General features: G+C 48.6%; 1 protein-coding gene across 2 annotated transcripts in view; it reads left to right on the forward strand.

Moving 5' to 3' along the window:
• Positions 1-4,399: 4,399 nt before the first annotated feature.
• Positions 4,400-19,293, forward strand: part of IFFO1 (intermediate filament family orphan 1) — a 28,778-nt gene continuing 13,884 nt past the window's right edge. For both annotated transcript variants that reach the window (XM_056847928.1, XM_056847929.1), the window contains exon 1: positions 4,400-5,145. In XM_056847928.1, coding sequence (XP_056703906.1) covers positions 4,400-5,145 — 746 coding nt within the window. The remainder of the gene's footprint in view (positions 5,146-19,293) is intronic.

A 19,293-nucleotide genomic window follows, 5' to 3' on the forward strand; every position in this document is an offset into this window, starting at 1 on the left:
TCAGGCCTGCAGAAAAACATTAAATTAAAAAAAAAAAATACGCTAGGGATTAAAAACCCCTCCCAATAATAGAAGCAGCACCTGTAGCTTTAAGAAACAAATGCCTTCTGTGGCACTTCCCAACAGCATTGAATCGGGCAGATGGCCTTTGTGGAAATGGCCAGGTGGTCAGCTGCATGTTTCTGTTCACTGTTGTACCTGTGTTTTAACCATATAAATCAGTTTCATTATTTTATACGAAGGAGGTTTTTGAGCTAAAGAAATCAGTTTAGCTTGCCTTTCAGGTTCTGTTCCTGATCTAGCCCCATAGGACCCACAGTGGCATAAGTGATATCTGACAGGATGTGTCGCCGATCACAAGCTTGGACCCATGTCTTTAAAAACTACACCAGAACTGTATATTGCTAAGTAATTTTGTTAAGTGGAAAGTTATAACATAAGATGTCTATCTCTCCTGCAATTAACAACTGAAGATAGTTTAGTGTTATTACAAGGAATAATTATATTCTAATGTGATAACTAAATAAGGTTATGATATATGAAAATATTTTATTACCTTTACTCTTTCTTTTATTAGTATTTTGCGTGCTAAATATTATATAAGTAAATTTCTGAGATCAGTAAACATGAAAGTGCAATCTCTTAGGTAAAATTGATCTATCGATCTATCGATCTATCGATCTATCTATCCGTATACAGCAGGACAATAGGGTGTTAATTAACTAATATTATGCTTTGTAAGTATTCAATGGTTTTACATTAGCTGAGGTTAGAAGGTTTATATTCACTCCAGCTATTTATAAACAGCAATATGTCCAAGACCTGTATTGAGAGGTAGAACTGTGTGGTGTGGTGTAGTTTTTCTGTTGTATGTTTTATATTGTGTTAAAAAATAAAATAAAAATTAAAACCAAAAACAACACCAGGACTGATGCTGGGAAATCCCCGTCCCGGATGGTGGCCTGGGATGTACCCAGGTAGATGTGGGCCTTCACTTGTTAGAGCCGGTTGCCATGGAGACATGCCGCGTGTCTACCTGTCTCTGAAAAAGTAACCGAATCCTCACAAGCCATCACAGAAAGGAAGGCAGGCGTTTGCTGTCCTAGGACGGCGACGTGAAGGTATTTCTCGGTTGCTCTTCCATGGAACCGCACAGGGTTGCCGGCCTGAGACAGCGGCACGTGTTTATTGGAAGGATTTTAAAAGAAGTCGCGCGTCGATTTTGACGGGGCTTGTGAGGAAACCCAGCATAAAAAGTGTCTTTGTAAAAGAAGCCTAGGTGAACCTTAACTGGATCCAGCAGGCCTTTTCTAGGGGATGTTAATATGTGAAGCAATCCATGGAAATGTTTGGTAATTCTTCAGCTCCCGTCCGAGATCTTCGGGGATCTTAATATTATTGGATGTCTTCTTGGTGAGTAGCAGATTGTGGTTGTTCTTGCTTTAGGCATGCGTTTGTATTAATTACTTCCTGCCTTTTAAAATATGGAGTGCTTCCTGAATTTCAAAAGTTATAAAATGGAGAGAAATCCAACTTCCTACTGTTTATTTGACTAAAAATCCCATTTCCCCCCTCTTTCTTTGTCATAAAATTTTTTTCCCTTCCATGTTTTTCTCGTTTTTCCTTTCTTCCGGGTATATGGCAAACCTTCTGTCTCATATCCTTTTTAGACTGTGTGCCTGTGGGGAGATTTTTAAACACTGTATTATAGGGGCTATTAGAAATATTCAGTGAAGGGACAACTTCCATTTAATAGAAGGATGCCAGCCTCCAGTTGGGACCTGGGGATCCTCTGGAATTACAGCTCATCTCCAGACTACAGAGATCAGTTCCCCTGGAGAGAATGGATGCTTTGGAGGGTGGACTTTATGGCATTGTACCCTACCGAGGTCCCCGGTCTCCATGCCCAAATCTCCAGGAGTTTGCCAACCTGGATCTGCCAACCCTACCTCCATCCCCCCCCTCAGTGGCCAGGGGTTGGGTTGCCAGCTCCAGGTTGTGAAATACCTGGAGATTTTTGGGGCGGAGCCTGAAGAGGGTGGGGTTTGGGGAGGGGAGGGACTTCAATTCCATAGAGTCCAATGGCCAAAGCGGCCGTTTTCTCCAGGAGAACTGATCTCTAACAGCTGGAGATCAGTTGTAATATCAGGAGATCTCCAGCTAGTACCTGGAAGTTGTAATCAAAGTTACAGTTGTAGGCGTATTACAAAAATGTAAACCACTGACAAAACATATAGTGATTAATATATTTACAATGATAATTATTCAGTATGAGACACATATTATAGACACATTATTGTTTGCATAATGTTAACATAGAAGTATCATGGTTAGATGCTTCTACATGTACATAACATCTCATCCAAAAAATTTTTTTGGATATATAACCATATAACCATGATATTTCTAGGCCATTTATGCAGGGTCAATTTTGATGCTCGCTCAAAGCTCTTTTAAAAAATGTGACTCTTCCCGGCAACCAATCTCCCTCCCCTTGCGGGAACGCGCCCAAGGGAGAGCCCCAGCCCCGAGGCTGAAAAGCTGCTGGCTCCCCCTGCCACGTGCAGCGCGCACTCCTCTGGCGAAGTGTTGCCAACCTCCAGGTACTTATATTATAAGCTTGATATACACAAAATTCCAGAGGTCCATGACATCAGCACCCCTAAAAGTGTAACTTCACAAACTACAGAAGTGTAACTTCACAAAATACATGCCGCGTAATTACGGGTCACAATGTAGAGCGCGGATGAAACCAATAAGAGAAATATAAATGCCCTAATTAACCACCATGCAGCAAACAAGCAATGGTATAGTTCAACGATTCCCACAATTTACAATATTAATAATTGCGTTGAAGATTGATTTTTGACTCTGCGTATTTTCATGGAGCATTGCTATCTCGAGCCCCGTGCCGTTTTGGGGTTTCCTGACTTCCCAGTTCCAGCATAGGCGCCGCTTTGTTTCTAAACCTCCAGGCACTAGCGGGAGATGTCCCGCTATTACAACCGACCTCCCGCCGAGAGAGATCGGCAAACTCCTTAGTCAAAAGAGCCAAATATCAACAGTACAACGATTGAGATTTCTTTTGAGAGCCAAATTTCTTAAACTATATAGTCAAAAAGGGCAAGAGTCCAGTAGCACCTTAAAGACTAACAAAAATATTTTCTGGTAGGGTATGAGCTTTCGTGAGCCCTTTTCTACTACTGGTGAACTGGGTTGGCTTCCCCACTCCTACACATGAAGCCAGCTGGGTGACTTTGGGCTAGTCACAGTTCTCTCAGCCCCACCCACCTCACAGGGTGTCTGTTGTGGGGGGATTGTAAGCTTGGTTCTTCCTTAAGTGGTACAGAAAGTCGGCAAATAAAAACCAATTCTTCTTCTTCTCCCATCCCAGTGCCCCCATCCCAGTGCTCACGAAAGCTCATACCCTACCAGAAAATATTTTTGTTAGTCTTTAAGGTGCTACTGGACTCTTGCCCTTTTTGACTACTGCAAACAGACTAACACGGCTACCCACTGTGAATTAAACTATATAGGTAGGTACACTGTTTATTAACTTAACAAACTTTAATTAAAGTTTTAAGTCTGAATTAAACTATAGGTACACTGAATAAACCTTGATATCATACTTAATAGCGATCTTATTTATTGATAAAAAATTAAATTGTAAGTCCCTGCCGTTTCCCCCTCCCCGTCCGGAGTCCTCGTCTGGAGGCCTGGTCAACCGCCATAAAAGCCTATTGGTAGACCTGGCCTCTGGGTGAGTCCCATTGGGAGGCCAGGTCTACCCATTGGCTTTCTTGGGAGTTGACCTGGCCTCCGGAGGCCCTTAGAAGCCAATGGGTAGACCTGGCCTCTGAAGGGGGACTTTTCCCCTCCTCGGAGTCCAGGTCAACCGCCAAGAAAGAGAGTGGGTTGACCTGGCCTCCCAACGGGACTCAGCCGGAGGCCAGGTCTACCAAAGGAAGCCCGCGGCTCGGGAGCCGCAGTTCGCAGACCCCCTGCCCTGGAGGAAACGTCCGCCTCGCTAGACGGCATCGAAGCCCCCCCCGCCCCAAATCACCCCGCCGGTTGCAAAGAGGGACGTGGCAACCCGAGGCTGCAAGGAGGCCGGCCCGGGGTGGCGCTTGGGCACGGCCGCGCGTCCTCGGCTCCCCCCTGGACGTGCAGCGCGCACCGGCGGCGAGGAGGACGCCGCATCGCCCCCGTCCGGGCGCCTCCCCTCTGCAGCGCCGGGGAGGAGGAGGAGGAGGAGGGGGGGGCTAGGGGGCCAGGATCCCGCCCCTTCTCCGCCGGCCCCGTCGGCGATTGGCCGGCCCCGCCGCCTCTCCCCACCCCCCGCACCCCCCCCGGGCCCCCGGCCCCGCCGCAGCGCAGCGCCCGGCCGGCCGCCGCAGCCATGAACCCGCTATTCGGCCCCAACCTCTTCCTCCTGCCGCACGAGCAGGCGGACCCGGAGCCGCCCTTCTCCTCCTCCTCCTCCTTCTTCCCCGGGGGGGACTTCTGGGACGGGGAGCCGGCCGGCCTGGGCGGCGTCGGCGGGGCCTCCTTCGCGGCGGCGCCGCCGCCCCCCGCCATGGCCCTGCGCAACGACCTGGGCTCCAACATCCACGTGCTCAAGACCCTCAACGTGCGCTTCCGATGCTTCCTGGCCAAGGTGCACGAGCTGGAGCGCCGCAACCGGCAGCTGGAGAAGCAGCTGCAGCAGGCCCTCGACGCCGGCGCCCGGCGGGGCGGGCGGCGCCACCAGGCCGTGCAGACCGGCTTCGTCGCCCCCATCCGCCCCCTGGGGCTCCCCCTGGCCTCCCCCAGCGGCCCCCACGCCCGGCCGGCCGGGCTGGGCACGCCGTCCAGGGGGCCCGCCTCCCCCGGGGGGCACCCGCCGGGGGCCCCGCTGACCCCCACCTCCGCCGCCGCCGCCGCCTTCTCGGCCTCCTCCCGCTTCCTGCCCGGCACCATCTGGTCCTACTCGCAGGCCCGCCGCCTGGGGCCCGGCCTGGAGACCACCCTGGTGCAGGGGCCCGGCGTCTCGTGGGTCCACCCCGACGGCGTGGGCGTCCAGATCGACACCATCACGCCCGAGATCCGCGCCCTCTACAACGTCCTGGCCAAGGTGAAGAGGGAGCGGGACGAGTATAAGCGCAGGTGAGGATGCCGGGATGGGCGGGGGGGCGGCCGGGATGCCCGGCTCGTTCTCCACCCACCCACCACCACCCCCTCGGGGCTGTGGCTCAGTTTGTGGAGCCTCTGCCTGGCATGCAGAAGGTCCCGGGTTCAACCCCCGGCATCTCCAGTTCAAGTGACCAGGCAGGTAGGTGGTTCAACCCCCAGCATCTCCAGTTCAAGGGACCAGGCAGGTAGGTGACGTGAAAGACCTCTGCCTGACAGCCGGGAGAGCCGCTGCCAGTCTGACTTGGATGCAAACCACTGCGTATCCAGACAAGTAGCTAAGTTCTGTCTTGTGACATGTTAGACTCTAAAGTTGATCCAGCGTTTAAAACACTTCGATTCATTCGAATGATCATGTAGCCACTTTTTGGGGAGAGGTCGTGGCTCAGTGGTAGAGCTTCTGCTTGGCACGCAGAAGGTCCCGGGTTCAACCCCTGGCATCTCCAGTTAAAGGGACCAGGCAGGTAGGTGATGGGAAAGACCTCTGCCTGAGACCCTGGAGAGCTGCTGCCGGTCTGAGTACTGACCTCAATGGACCAAGGGTCAGATTCAGCATAAGGCAGCTTCAGGTATTCAATATGCCCTGGCTGGGTTTTGGGGAGGGACTATGGCTCAATAGTAGAGCGTTTGCTTGGCATGCAGAAGGTCCCAGGTTCAATCCCCGGCATCTCCAGTTAAAGGGACCAGGCAGGGAGGTGATGGGAAAGACCCCTGCCTGAGACCCTGGAGAGCCGCTGCCGGTCTGAGTAGACCATACTGACTTTGATGGACCAAGGGTCTGATTCAGTGTAAGGCAGCTTCATGTGAGCCTGCACTGTCCAATTTAGAGAGGACTAAGGCAGAGGAGGACTTGAATTTTGAATTGCACGTTTAGGGGGGAAAACATGTGATGTTGCTTGTGTTTTTGTTTTTTGCAAGAAGTGCACCGTGAGACCCTGGAGACCCTTCCATACCCTAGGGGTTAATTGACGGGAGGGGCTGTAGCTCAATGGTAGAGCCTCTGCTTGGCACACAGAAGGTCCCAGGTTCAATCCCGGCATCTCCAGTTAAAGGGACCTGGCAGGACCTCTGCCTGAGAGACCCTGGAGAGCTGCTGCTGGTCTGAGTAGACAATACTGACTTTGATGGACCAAGGGTCTGATTCAGTATAATGTAGCGTCCATGTGTTCATCTTGGTTTATGGCTACAGAACAGAGGCACTCCTAATGAAGCTCAGAATCAGAGCAGATCAAGGAGGAGGAGGAGAGCTGATTCAGTAGAAGGCAGCTTCATGTGTTCATGTGTTGTTCCTAAGGGAGCAACGGCATGCCGGTGTGTGTGTGGGGTCTGTCAAGAATTAACCTCCTCTTCCTGTCCCGGCCCCAATCCGTATCTCCTCTCCCTGGCAGCTTTTCCAGATACAGCTCCTTACTGTCCTGTATAATTTTATCCCTTGGGAAAAGAGGGAGAAATGGGCTCTCCGGGGTGACCGATGGGGCAACTTGGTGCCCCCAAAACAGCTTTATTTATTTATTTTCAGACTTATAGCCCGCTCTCCACAGCAAGCCAGCTCAGGGCGGGTAACCTCATTTAAAACACGAAATGACATGCAGTAATACTGCCCAAAACAAAACAAATGTGGGTTATATATCAAATCAAGCCTGAAATGACCCTAGAAGCTAAAATGATGAAACTGAGGCTATCGTATTTTGGTCACACCATGAGACAGCAAGAGTCACTGGAAAAGACAAAGTTGAGGGCAGCAGAAAAAGAGCAAGACCCAACAAGAGATGGACTGACTCAATAAAGGAAGCCACGGCCCTCAGTTTGCAAGATCTGACCAAGGCTGTCAAAGATAGGACATTTTGGAGGACTTTCATTCATAGGGTCACCATGAGTCGGAAACGACTTGACGGCACTTAACACACACACACTCACAGTACATAAAACCATTAATAAAATCAATAAAACTTGAACCCCCAACAGGATGGCGCACTAATTCCCAAATATACTGTAAGCGCCGTACAGCTAACTGCCTATTCTCATAGGCGGCACCCTGGCGTCTTTTCCATTCTGGCATCAGGGCTAGCTTGGCCCGGTGCAGGATTCTGCCCTGGTCCAGGTTAGAAGATAGGGAGTGATTCAGACGTGCTTCTGAAACACTCGTCTGCTCTTTTACGCATGGAATTAGAGCACCCTCTTTTTGCATCCGTCGTCATCTTGGCGTTCCGGTTGTGCTTTCCAGCCTCCTTGAATTCATAAACCTCCAAATGTTATATAAGGCAAAGTCACCAGCGTGGTGTGAGAGCCAGCGTGGTGTAGTGGTTAAGAGCGGTGGTTTGGAGCGGTGGACTCTGATCTGGAGAACCGGCTGTGATTCCCCACTCCTGCACATGAAGCCAACTGGGTGACCTTGGGGCTAGTCACAGCTCTCTTAGAGCTCTCTCAGGCCCTCCTACCTCACAGGGTTGTCTGTTGTGGGGAGGGGAAGGTGATTGCAAGCCGGTTTGATTCTGCCTTAAGTGGTAGAGAAAGTTGGCATGTAAAAACTGACTCTTCTTTTTATGCAAGCTTGGGCGGGGGGGAACGGAGGAACAAAACTGCATAGCAGTGAAATGCCCTTCGGTGGAACCAGTAGCCTGGCCAAGAACTGAGCCCGCTTTTCCATTAGCTCCCTCTCCATTTAAGGTGCCAGCCTAAAACTGCTTGGCTGTTCCAAAGGGCACCCCACTGCCTTTGCCACCCCCCCTATCTGTGGCCGCGGCAAAAGCTTTCTGTGGCAGGTGCCGATCGAGTTTGGGAAGGTGCTGAGACACCAGAGTGGCATCTGTTTCGCCTTATATTTATCCCTGGCTGTGGCGAGGGGGTTCTTTATATGGCCTTTTCGACGGCTTTGCTTTTTCATACTGGCAAAAGCCGGGGCCCTGCCCAGTCTAAATTTAGACAGTTGCGGGGAGACAGGAAAGTCACAAGCCAAACAGGAAGAAAAAGAGAGAGAAAGAGAAACAGCAAGAGATGGGGGGGGGGGGCAATTAGATCTGTTCTGGATGGCCCAGCCTAGCCTGACTTGTCATATCACAGAAGCTAAACAGGGTCAGCCCTGGTTGGTATTTGGATAGGAGACCACCAAGGATGTCCAAGGTCAATGCAGACTGCCTCTGTTCTTGCTGTGTAAGCCCTACAGCAGGGGTGTCAAACTCAACAAAGATGGTGAGGGGTCTGGAGACCAAGTCCTATGAGGAAAGGTTGAATGAGCTGGGTATGTTTAGCCTGGAGAGGAGAAGACTGAGAGGGGATATGAGAACCATCTTCAAGTACCTGAAGAGCTGTCATATAGAGGAGGGTACCGAGTTGTTTTCTGTTGCCCCAGAAGGTCGGATCAGAACCAACAGGTTGAAATTAAATCAAAAGAGTTGCCGTCTAGACATTAGGAAGAACTTTCTAACAGTTGGATCGGTTCCTCAGTGGAACAGGCTTCCTCGGGAGGTGGTGAGCTCTCCTTCCCTGGAGGTTTTTAAGCAGAGGCTAGATGGCCATCTGTCAGCAATGCTGATTCCACAATCTCAGGCAGATGATGAGAGGGAGGGCATCTTGGCCATCTTCTGGACATGGAGTAGGGGTCACTAGTGTGTGTGGGGGAGGTAGTTGTGAATTTCCTGCATTGTGCAGGGGGTTGGACTAGATGACCCTGGTGGTCCCTTCCAACGCTATGATTCTATGAATTGTTGCAAGGGCCGGATATGACATAAATGCCACTTGGTTGGGCCAGGCCATGCCTCACCATCCCAGATCGAGCATGGGGGTGGTGGCTGCCTTGCCTGGCTCACAGGCCAGATAAAAGCTCTCAAGGGGGCAGATCTGGCCCGCGGGCCTTATGATTGACCTACAGGGTGGCCTTAAGTCAGCTGTGACTTGAAGCCACTTTCCACCACAAACACGATCATGCATACTTGTTCTGCCTGAGAATGAATGTGAAGGGGTCGTTGGCCTACTACGTGATGCATGCAGCCCCAACATTTTCTTCTTAATCAAAATCAAGTAGTTTCAGCAGTGCAAAAGTGGTCGCTTAACTCCTATATGGCCTAAAATCCTCCTCCCTGCTGCTTTTTTGCCAAGGTACGGGGCAGGGGAGATACAGGTATGTACGTATTCAATCCCCCTACCCCTCCACCGTAGCTTGGAGAACACTGTTTGCAGAATCAGTGTTCTGAATCCGATCGCTCTTCATCGATTGGTGTTAATATGTAATCTTCCTGTCTGTTAAAGTAATATCCTGTCTCCTGTGGCAGAGAAAGACAGTAAAAGCTCTTCTCCCTCCCCGCCCCCTTTTCTCAGAGAAGATAAGTGAGAGGTGGATGGATGATCATTCCCGGCATAGCAAAATCAAAATGAAGTGCTTTTATGGGGCTCGGCCAAGCTCCACCCACTGAGGCAGCTCGACTTCATCCGGGGAGCTTTGCCAGCGTCCGCATTTGGTGGGCGCAAGCTGCTGTTACCTTGGTTTCTTTTGGAAAGGTGGCATGTACTTTAAATACTACCCCCCCCCACACACACACACACATACAGTTGCACGTAAGAGAAGTTATAGCTCGGGGGTGCGGGCCCCTGCTTTGCATGCAGGAGATCCCCGGCTCAATTCCCTGCATCTATAGTTAGCGGGTGATGTGAAAGACCTCTGCCCGGGACCCTGGAGAGCCGCTGTCTGTCGGAGGCATTGGGACTGACCTGGATCCACCGGCGTGGCTTAACTCAGTAGAATGCAGCTTTGTGTGCGCCCAGGAGAAGGGACTTTGGCTCAGAGAGCCAGCGTGGTTTGGAGCAGAGAGCCAGCGAGTTTAAGAGCAGTGGTTTGGAGTGGTGGACTCTGGAGAACCGGGTTTGATTCCCCCACTCCTCCACATGAGCGGCGGAGGCTAATCTGGTGAACTGGATTTGTTTCCCCGCTCCTCCACATGAATCCAGCTGGGTGACCTTGGGCCAGTCACTGTTCTTTCTGAACTCTCTCAGCCCCACCTACCTCACAGGGTGTCTGTTGTGGGGAGGGGAAGGGAAGGTGATTGTAAGCCAGATTGATTCTTCCTTAAGTGGTAGAAAAAGTCGGCATATAAAAATCAACTCCTCCTCCTTCTCTTTTTTCTCTCTGTTCTCAAAAGCTGCTCCAAATGTGTTTCCCTTTGCAATCATGTGTAACCATGGTGTGTGTGTGTGTGGCTAGAAAAAGGTGGATCGTGAATGGATTAAAAAAAAAACCCAGTGCTTTTGAATCCCACCTTTATTCCTTCAGAGCAGCACACAAGCATCTCCTTCCCCCATTTTACCCTCACAACAACCCTATGAAGTAGATTCCCAGTGGGTAGCCGTGTTAGTCTGTCTGCAGTAGTAGAAAAGAGCAAGAGTCCAGTAGCACCTTAAAGACTAACAAAAATATTTTCTGGCAGGGTATGAGCTTTCGGGAGCCACAGCTCACTTCTTCAGATGAAGTAGGTTAGTCTGAGAGAAGGTGAGTGGCCCAAGGTTACCCAGTGATTTTTTTTGGGGGGGAAGCAGGACTTGAACCCACATCTCCCAAATTCTAGCCTGCTGTTCTAACCACTGCCCCCACGATGTCTCTGTTGCTTCTTGTCTTTCCACATTCTCCCCTCATTTGATACCCTGCTTGTAACTTGTAGTTAGCCCCTCTTCTCAGTGGGTCATTTGACAGACATTGGTCCGAGGAGGAGAAGAAACCTTGTAAACCATCCATCGCGAAGCCTTGTAAACTTGCATAGATGGTTGCAGCTTGTATAAATTGTCTTGTTGCATCACTGGAATCTTTTGTTGGAAACCACGTTTTTGAAACCTCATAAAACTTCCTTATCCAGTGCATCGGTGGTACTTTTTGGGTATATATGTGGGAGTTTCTCTTTAAAGGCACATGAATTAAGTTAGTAAAAATACAGAGGACTCCGAGGTAAACTGAGTGCATGGACATGCCAGACACATGTTCCTCATTCCAGACACATGTTCCTCCACGTGTTCCTTGTGCGAATCCCACATCTAATCTGAGTTTGGAAAATTCCACAGATTCTTCCAGTTTTCAAAACTGAAAGCTTGGCAAAGTGGAGGAAGCAGAGAGAGGGTTACACCGCAGACTTCTGCAGCGCCATAAGTCTGGGGACTGAAATGGATTCGAACCAGACGTCGGCTCTACTACCCTAAGCTTAAGCTTTCTGGTTTGCCAGGGGGAAAAAATTAGGATTGGAACATCTTTTGCCCTAAATACAGCATGATTTGATTTGGCGTGTTTCTCCTTACTTACATCTAGTTCCCACGTTTTTAAAGTAACCTTTTCCCAATACTGACAAATACTTGAACTGAAATATCTGATGATAAACCAAGCATGGTCGAAATGTTATATTGAAACCAATTCAAAGCTTTATGTGGAAATTGTTTTTTGTTGGCACAATAGTTGTATAGACTTAACAATAGCATGTTTTTTTCCTTACATTGTTTACGGGGGGGAAAACCCAAAGGCACAAAACACTGATAATGCTCCAATTTAAGCCCACCCAGAGAACTGTGCCCATGCAGAGGCGGGCAATGGCAAACCATCTCTGAACATCTCTTGCCTTGAAAACCCTAGGGGGTTGCCATAAGTCAGCTGTGACTTGACGGCACGTCCCCCCTCCCCACAAACTGTGCATGGTTGTTCACTCATCAAGAATTTAAATCTTGTCCATGAAAGTAATTGGGTCACTTCATCACTTGCATTGCATGTTACTTCCGTGTAAGATTGGAGTTTGCAGTCACTCATCCCTCATGTGAGAGGAAGCATATATATATATATATATTTTAGCTTTGACTCAAAACTAATCAGGTGCCTTCATAACTTAGAATCATAGAGGTGGAAGGAACCACCAGGGTCATCTAGTCCAACCCCCTGCACAATGCAGGAAATTCACAACTACCTCCCCCCCCGCACACACACACACCCAGTGACCCCTACTCGATGCCCAGAAGATGGCCAAGATGCCCTCCCTCTCATGAACTGCCCAAGGTCACAGAATAAGCATTGCTGACAGATGGCCATCTAGCCTCTGCTTAAAAACTTGATTAAAAATGGATTATGATACATATTTGTAATTTTTATCTCCCCATTTGCAAATCAATAAAACTAACATGTAGTCTCTCGTGTAATTCCCAGGGATAGTCATCTGGAAAAAAACCTTAACTACCATCTTGAAACTATCAGGCATGCCTAATATTGTATTAGTCATGGCTTTCTTTCATCAGTGTTTATTTTATTAAACAATAAATCTTTAGAAGTGGAAAACTTTCCGTAGAAAAAGCAAAGCACTGGAAAATTAGCCGCCTTACATGTCCGCCTCAAACTGTGCCAAATGAAGAAAAATTGTGTGAAAAAAGTTTGTTTTTAAGTTATGAAAGCTTGGCCTTTTGTGTACTGAATACCTTAGTACTTCAAAGACAGTGAAGAGAGCATTTACTTCCTTTGCTCTCTCGCTACTGGATGTGAATTGACATTACTTTAAAAACCAAAGGGGAAAAGTTCTGGCTTCACTCTTTGAACCCTGAGAACTATAGTTTGAGGGTGCCGAGATTTCTGTTGGAGATAACTTAATACCCCTGTGCCTCCTCCCCGACGTACAGCTGTCATAATTCCCTGGTGAAATGGAACTAAGAAGCCAGCTTAAGCCTATAATATAGACATGCTTTTTCCTTTACTTCATGTCATAAGAACACAAGAACAAGGCCATGCTGGATCAGATCAAGGTCCATCAAGTCCCCTCTTAGCGGAGCTGTGCGTGTGTACATGTTAAATACCAGATCGGTTAAATTCTTGCAAGCTTCCCTGAGGCATCCATTTGGTAACAGAACGGGATCCAGCAAAGATATTCTTGCATCCTGTTCTTTACAAATGTTTCTGGGAAGAGCATTCCTGTACATTGCGTTTGTGTGTGCATGTGGGCATAAGAACATAAGAATGGCCACGCTGGATCAGACCAAGGCCCATCAAGTCCTGCAGTCTGTTCACACAGGTGCCTTTTGGGAGCGCAACTAAAAGGCGACTGCTGCAGCATTGTCCTACCTGTGTTCCACAGCACCTAATAGCATGCTCCTCTGATCCTGGGGAGAACAGGTATGCATCATGACTAGTAACCATTTTTACGAGTAGCCATGGATAGCCCTCTCCTCCAAGAACATGTCCACTCCCCTCTTCAAGCCTTCCAAGTTGGCAGCCATCACCACATCCTGGGGCAGGGAGTTCCACAATTTAAGTATGCGTTGTGTGAAGAAATGCTTCCTTTTATCAGTTTTGAATCTCTCACCCTCCAGCTTCAGCAGATGACCCCGCATTCCAGTATTATGAGAGAGGGAGAAAAGCTTCTCCCTGTCCACTCTCTCCACACCATGCATAATTTTATAGACCTCTATCATGTCTCCCCTTAACCGCCTTCTTTCCAAGCTAAACAGTCCTAATGCAGATCCTACGGGGACAAATAGTAGTGCTATACACAGTATAGTCCACAGTCCCTTTCCCTTTTTAAAAGCATCTTCCTGCACCGTCCTGTTGTAGCAATTCCCTCCGTTTCAGAGGGCTACTTTTTAAGGCCAGCAACAACAGGGGTCTCTTAAATATATACACATATGCTGACATCCCCTAGCACAGCTGTCACACAGAGCATTGGCATGCATGTGGAACTCCCTGCCCCAGGATGTGGTGATGGCTGCCAACTTGGAAGGCTTGAAGAGGGGGAGTGGGCATGTTCACGGAGGAGAGGGGTGTCCATGGCTACTAGTCAAAATGGATACCACTCATGATGCTTACCTGTTCTCTCCAGGATCAGAGAAGCATGCCTGTTATATCAGGTGCTGTGGAACACAGGCAGGACAATGCTGCTGCGGTCGTCTTGTTTGGGGGCTTCCTGGAGGCACCTGGTTGGCCGCTGTGTGAACAGACTGCTGGACTCGATGGGCCTCGGTCTGATCCAGCAGGGCTTTTCTTATGTTCGTATTATAATTATATTATATAGAATTATTTTAGGTGCTGTGGAACACAGGCAGGATAATGATGCTGCAGTCATCTTGCTTGGGGGCTTCCTAGAGGCACCTGGTTGGCCACTGTGTGAACAGACTGCTGGACTCGATGGGCCTCGATCTGATCCAGCAGGGCCTTTCTTATGTTCTTATGCATTCCTGAAGCCCTGATGGTTCATTGCAGTGGAGAACGATAGCTGGAGAGTCGCCATCCTCCTGGGACATCATCAGCTTTGGAGGATTCTTTGGCGGACTTGTTTTGCTGTATCCTCGGGTGCCTTTGTGGGTGGGGGGACGGCAGTGCTGGGGCCTGTAGCTGAAGCGGATTCCTTGGGCGTAGTCGAGGCGCGCGCAGGAAGGGTCACACGGGGAAACTGTTTGGTTGTCTGGCCTGTGCCGGGGGGGGGGGGCTGTTGCGGTGCGGCTCTTAGGAAGGGAATGGTGCATTGCAGATGAGTCTGAGAAGCCGGGTCAGGAGAGAAAAGGAAGCTAAGCAAAGCGAAGGGGAGGGAGACTGATTCCAGCGCACGCCCGCCCCAGCTGTCTAGCTCTCTTGTTAGTGTTTTCAGCAGCTGGTGAGGCAAGAAAGCGGAGGCTGAGTTTGGAGCAGACCCGCCTCGGAGGGACATTGGGCTGGAGAGGAGAGGGTTTTGTCAGGGGCAAGACTCCAGCCCTGTTTCCGTCAGCGATGCTGATTCTATGACCTTAGGCAGATGATGAGAGGGAGGGCATCTTGGCCATCTTCTGGTCACGGGTGTGTGTGTGGCGGGGAGGTGGTTGTGAAGTTCCTGCGTTGTGCAGGGGGTTGGACTAGATGACCCTGGTGGTCCCTTCTAACTCTGTGATTCTATGTGTCACTAAATCAGGGGGCTGCAGTGAGGGTCAGAGCTGAGAAAGGTGCAAGACAGTTTCCCCACCCTGGACACTGCGATTTCTGGGGGCAGATTTAGTCCCGGGATGCACACGGTTGCTCTCCACTGTGTAAGTGAATGGCTGTTGCTCATTCTCATGGGGGAAAGCAGGGGGTCAGACTTGGAGATGACATTACCATGGGGGGCATCTCCTCATCCCTTGCATGAGGGACCAGGGTCGGCCACCACTAATGGCCAGGAACAAGGCCCGTCTTCCCTTCCTGAGGAAATCTTCCATATTTTCTCCTCACAGCCTGCAGTTGAAGCTCAGTTTGGGGAAATGGGGCCAGTTTAGGAAAATAGACTTGGTTCTATATGGGGGCACTGGGATGGGAGGAGAAGAAGAATTGGTTTTTATATGCCGACTTTCTGTACCACTTAAGGAAGAACCAAGCTTACAATCACCCTCCCTTCCCCTCCCCACAACAGACACCCTGTGAGGTGGGTGGGGCTGAGAGAACTGTGACTAGCCCAAAGTCACCCAGCTGGCTTCATGTGTAGGAGTGGGGAAGCCAACCCAGTTCACCAGTAGTAGAAAAGGGCAAGAGTCCAGTAGCACCTTAAAGACTAACAAAAATATTTTCTGATAGGGTATGAGCTTTCACCAGTTCACCAGATTAGCCTCCGCCGCTCACGTGGAGGAGTGGGGAATCAAACCCAGTTCTCCGATCCAAACCACCGCTCTTAACCACTACACCATGCTGGCTTTCTAGTGAAAGGTGGTATTTGCTGAAGGGCATGACGTCTTTCCTCCCTCTCCCTACTCAGCTGGCTAAACTCAACAAGCTTTGAGGCAGCTGGTGCTAGCTGCTGAATTTAACTGTTGCAATTTTTTGATTCAGAGTTTAATAAAGTTTTAATGTTACTCTGGAGGCACTGGTTGTACAGCTTCTCAAGTATTTAACGATAATATTGCCTGATGCTTATTTTAATAACTCTTAGTGTAGGATTTGCGCCGAGCTGCCTTTGGATGCAGAATAAGAAGATAGTTGTGCATATTTTCATGTGCATGTATGAATATATAACATTGCATTTTCCTTCCGCAACATGACCGTGTTTTTTTTCCCCTGGACATGTAAATGATTCTGCTTCCTGGTAGAACAGATGGCCAGAATTTTTCAGTAGCAAGGGCTTCATAGGGCAAAACAGGGCTTTCCATAAGGAGGGAAGCAGAGAAATAAAGCTTCCTAATTTAGAAACGAGGAAGACCCAACAAGAGATGGATCGACTCTATAAAGGAAGCCACTGCCCTCAATTTGCAAGATCTAAGCAAGGCTGTCAAAGATAGGACACATTGGAGGACATTGATTCATAGGGTCGCCATGAGTCGGAAACGACTTGACGGCACTTAACACACACACACAATTTAGAAACTGAGCAAGCTGTAATGTTCAGGTGGTTAGAGGAATCAGAATAGGAGCAAGATCACTATAGTAGGCTCAGATCCTGGTGCAACGTCTTGGAGCCGGAGGCTGGATCCTGATACTGTTAGTGACTTTTGGTCCCTCTAGTATTAGGGTTGCCCCCTGTGGGTGGGAAATACCTGGAGATTTGGGGTTGGATCCTGGGGAGGGGACCTCAGTGGGATCTAATGCCATAGTCTACCCTCCAAAGAAGCCATTTTCTTCAGGGGAACTGGTCTTGGCCATCTGGAGGTCAACTGTAATAGTGGGAGATCTCCAGGTGATACCTGGAGGTTGGTAACCCTATCTCGTATCAAGTTACTGATGGCAGTCCACAGTCTTTTAATGTCATATTTATAATGCATGATAAAGAACAATGCATTCGGTCATGCATTATAAATATGACATTAAAAGACTGTGGACTCTACCATTAACTAATTAATTCACGTATGTTTTGATAGATGGCCATGCAGCCAGCTTTAGAGGTTCATAACAAAAATTCATTGTGAACATGTTTATAATAAATTCAGATATCGTTTTTCTAAAACATGCTGTTTTAAAAGAGGGAAGTTTGCTACAATAAAAAAAAAAATTGATTTCCCCCCCACTCCCCCTAGGAGGCAATGTTAGACTTATTTTGCAGGAAAACATTTGAGTTTTAAGTATGCCTCCCTCCCCAGCCCTCTTCCACGAGTCATTCTTTCTTGCTTGATTTCTGCCTGGTTTTCTGCGCTCTCTCCCAAGAAGCAATGAGTAATGGCCAGTTCTTGTCCTGCAGGGTTGGTCTTTTGGCATGCAAGCTGCTTGGCATGGGCTTTGCTAGAAGAAAAACTCCACTTATTTTAGGCAAGGCAAAATGGCCGGGCAGCTGTGCAGTGGGTGGGAGAAGGGGGACTGTTTTAAAGAGGTATTTATGTGTGTGTAAAGTGCCGTCAAGTCGCAGCCGGCTTAAAGCGACCCCTGGTTGGGTTTTCAAGGCAAGTGATTAAGCAGAGCTGGTTTGCCGTCTTCCTCGGCAGTCTTTCGTGGAGTCCTCCCTTCCAAGTACCGTCCCAGCTTAGCTTCCAAGATCTGATGAGATCAGGCTATAATATACCACGCCACATCCCAGTATTTATTTTATGCAGTGGTAAAAGATAGGTGGTAAAAGGGAAGATGACTGGGGAAGGCACTGGCAAACTACCCCGTAAACAAAGTCTGCCTAGTAAACATCGGGATGTGATGTCACCCCGTGGGTCGGGAATGACCCGGTGCTTGCACAGGGGACCTTTACCTTACTTTAAAAAAAATAGGTTTACCTTGACCCAGGCAGGTCTGATCTCATCAGATGTCGGAAGCCAAGCAGAGTCGGCACTAAATACTTGGATGGGAGGCCACCAAGGAATACTAGGGTCGCTACGCAGAGGCAAGCAATGGCAGACCTCCTCTGTCCCTCTCTTGCCTTGAAAACTCCAAGGGGTTACCATAAGTCAGATGCAATTTGATGGCAGTTTCCACCACCAAAAGATAGGGCTAGCAGGGGGAACAAATGTCCACCAGAGAGTTCCTGAAAATCAGACATGAGCCCATGTCCCTGATGCAGTTCTAGAGAGCCAGCATGGTGTACTTAGGAATTTGTGTCTGCAGAGATAACATGCCTCTTCTTCACAGCAAAAATGTTATAAAGTAAACATAAAGAGTTGTTCCTTTGCAAATCTATATACACAGAATCAGTCCCTTACCTCTTAAGTACTAATTTTCAAGAAGTTCACTGAATCAAAGATTGTTTGGAGTGGAATAGATCTGCACAAGTAGCTAAGTGTGAGGAGGGAGAAAACCATGATTTAAATCGACTCTTATTGACTAGTGATTTAAAACGATTTGATTTAAATCAAATTCCCCCTGCTGCACCATGTACAAGAAAGTGAAATTTCTCCATGCTTGATATCCCATATTTATATTCCATCTAGCATGATTGATCTACAACACAAGAACCCTGACAACTATAGATAAGCAGACCATGTTTACATATGTGGGTTGGAAAATTTTCCACCCTGGATCACTGCTCTGGTCTTGAGTTTCTCAGTCAAGCAGACCTTGGGGCAAACTCCTTCTGAATCCGAGGGAAATTCCAGCAGCTTGTGATAGGAGATAATGTTTGCTGCTGGGGAAAATTATTATAATCCCATTGAAGCCTCTGGGCGCATGGGAAGCATCTCTTGGGTTTTTTTAGCATGGTAATTGCAGCGCGTTCCAAGCTGAACTACCCTGCGTATTTTTTTAAATTTTGCATGCTGAACCGTAATTCCGGACGAGACTGCGAAGCCGGCGCATACCTGCTTCGCATTACAAAAGAGCCCATTTAACTCAACCTTTGGTGTTTGCCGCGAAGAATCATCCTCAAGGAACAATGCAAAACAACAGCGGTGCGTTAGCTATGCATATGCTAATGGCTATGCAAACAGGAACAAAGGAGCAGGTGAGTGGGGGGAGTGGAACTTCTCTTTTTGCGTCGGGACTGTGAAAGGGCATTTTTAAAGTCACATTTTTTAAAAGAGCTTTGTGCAAGCATCAAAATTGACGGTGCAAAAATGGCCCTGGTGTTCTTGCCCAGGACAAAAGGCAGGAGTAGATCCCTGTGCGACTCTGCATCTCCATGAGAGCCACTGGGAGGGGTTGTGCATGGCAGATAATAGGTGTCTGGGATTTTGGCTGATTCAAGGGCCAGAGGCAGACAACAAAAAACAACTCCAAAGATAGAGGAATGGTTGGTTAAAATTAAAGAAATATATGTATTAATTAAGTTAACAACACAT

The sequence above is a fragment of the Euleptes europaea genome, chromosome 4 (assembly GCF_029931775.1).
Source record: "Euleptes europaea isolate rEulEur1 chromosome 4, rEulEur1.hap1, whole genome shotgun sequence".
Classification (NCBI taxonomy): Eukaryota; Metazoa; Chordata; class Lepidosauria; order Squamata; family Sphaerodactylidae; genus Euleptes; species Euleptes europaea.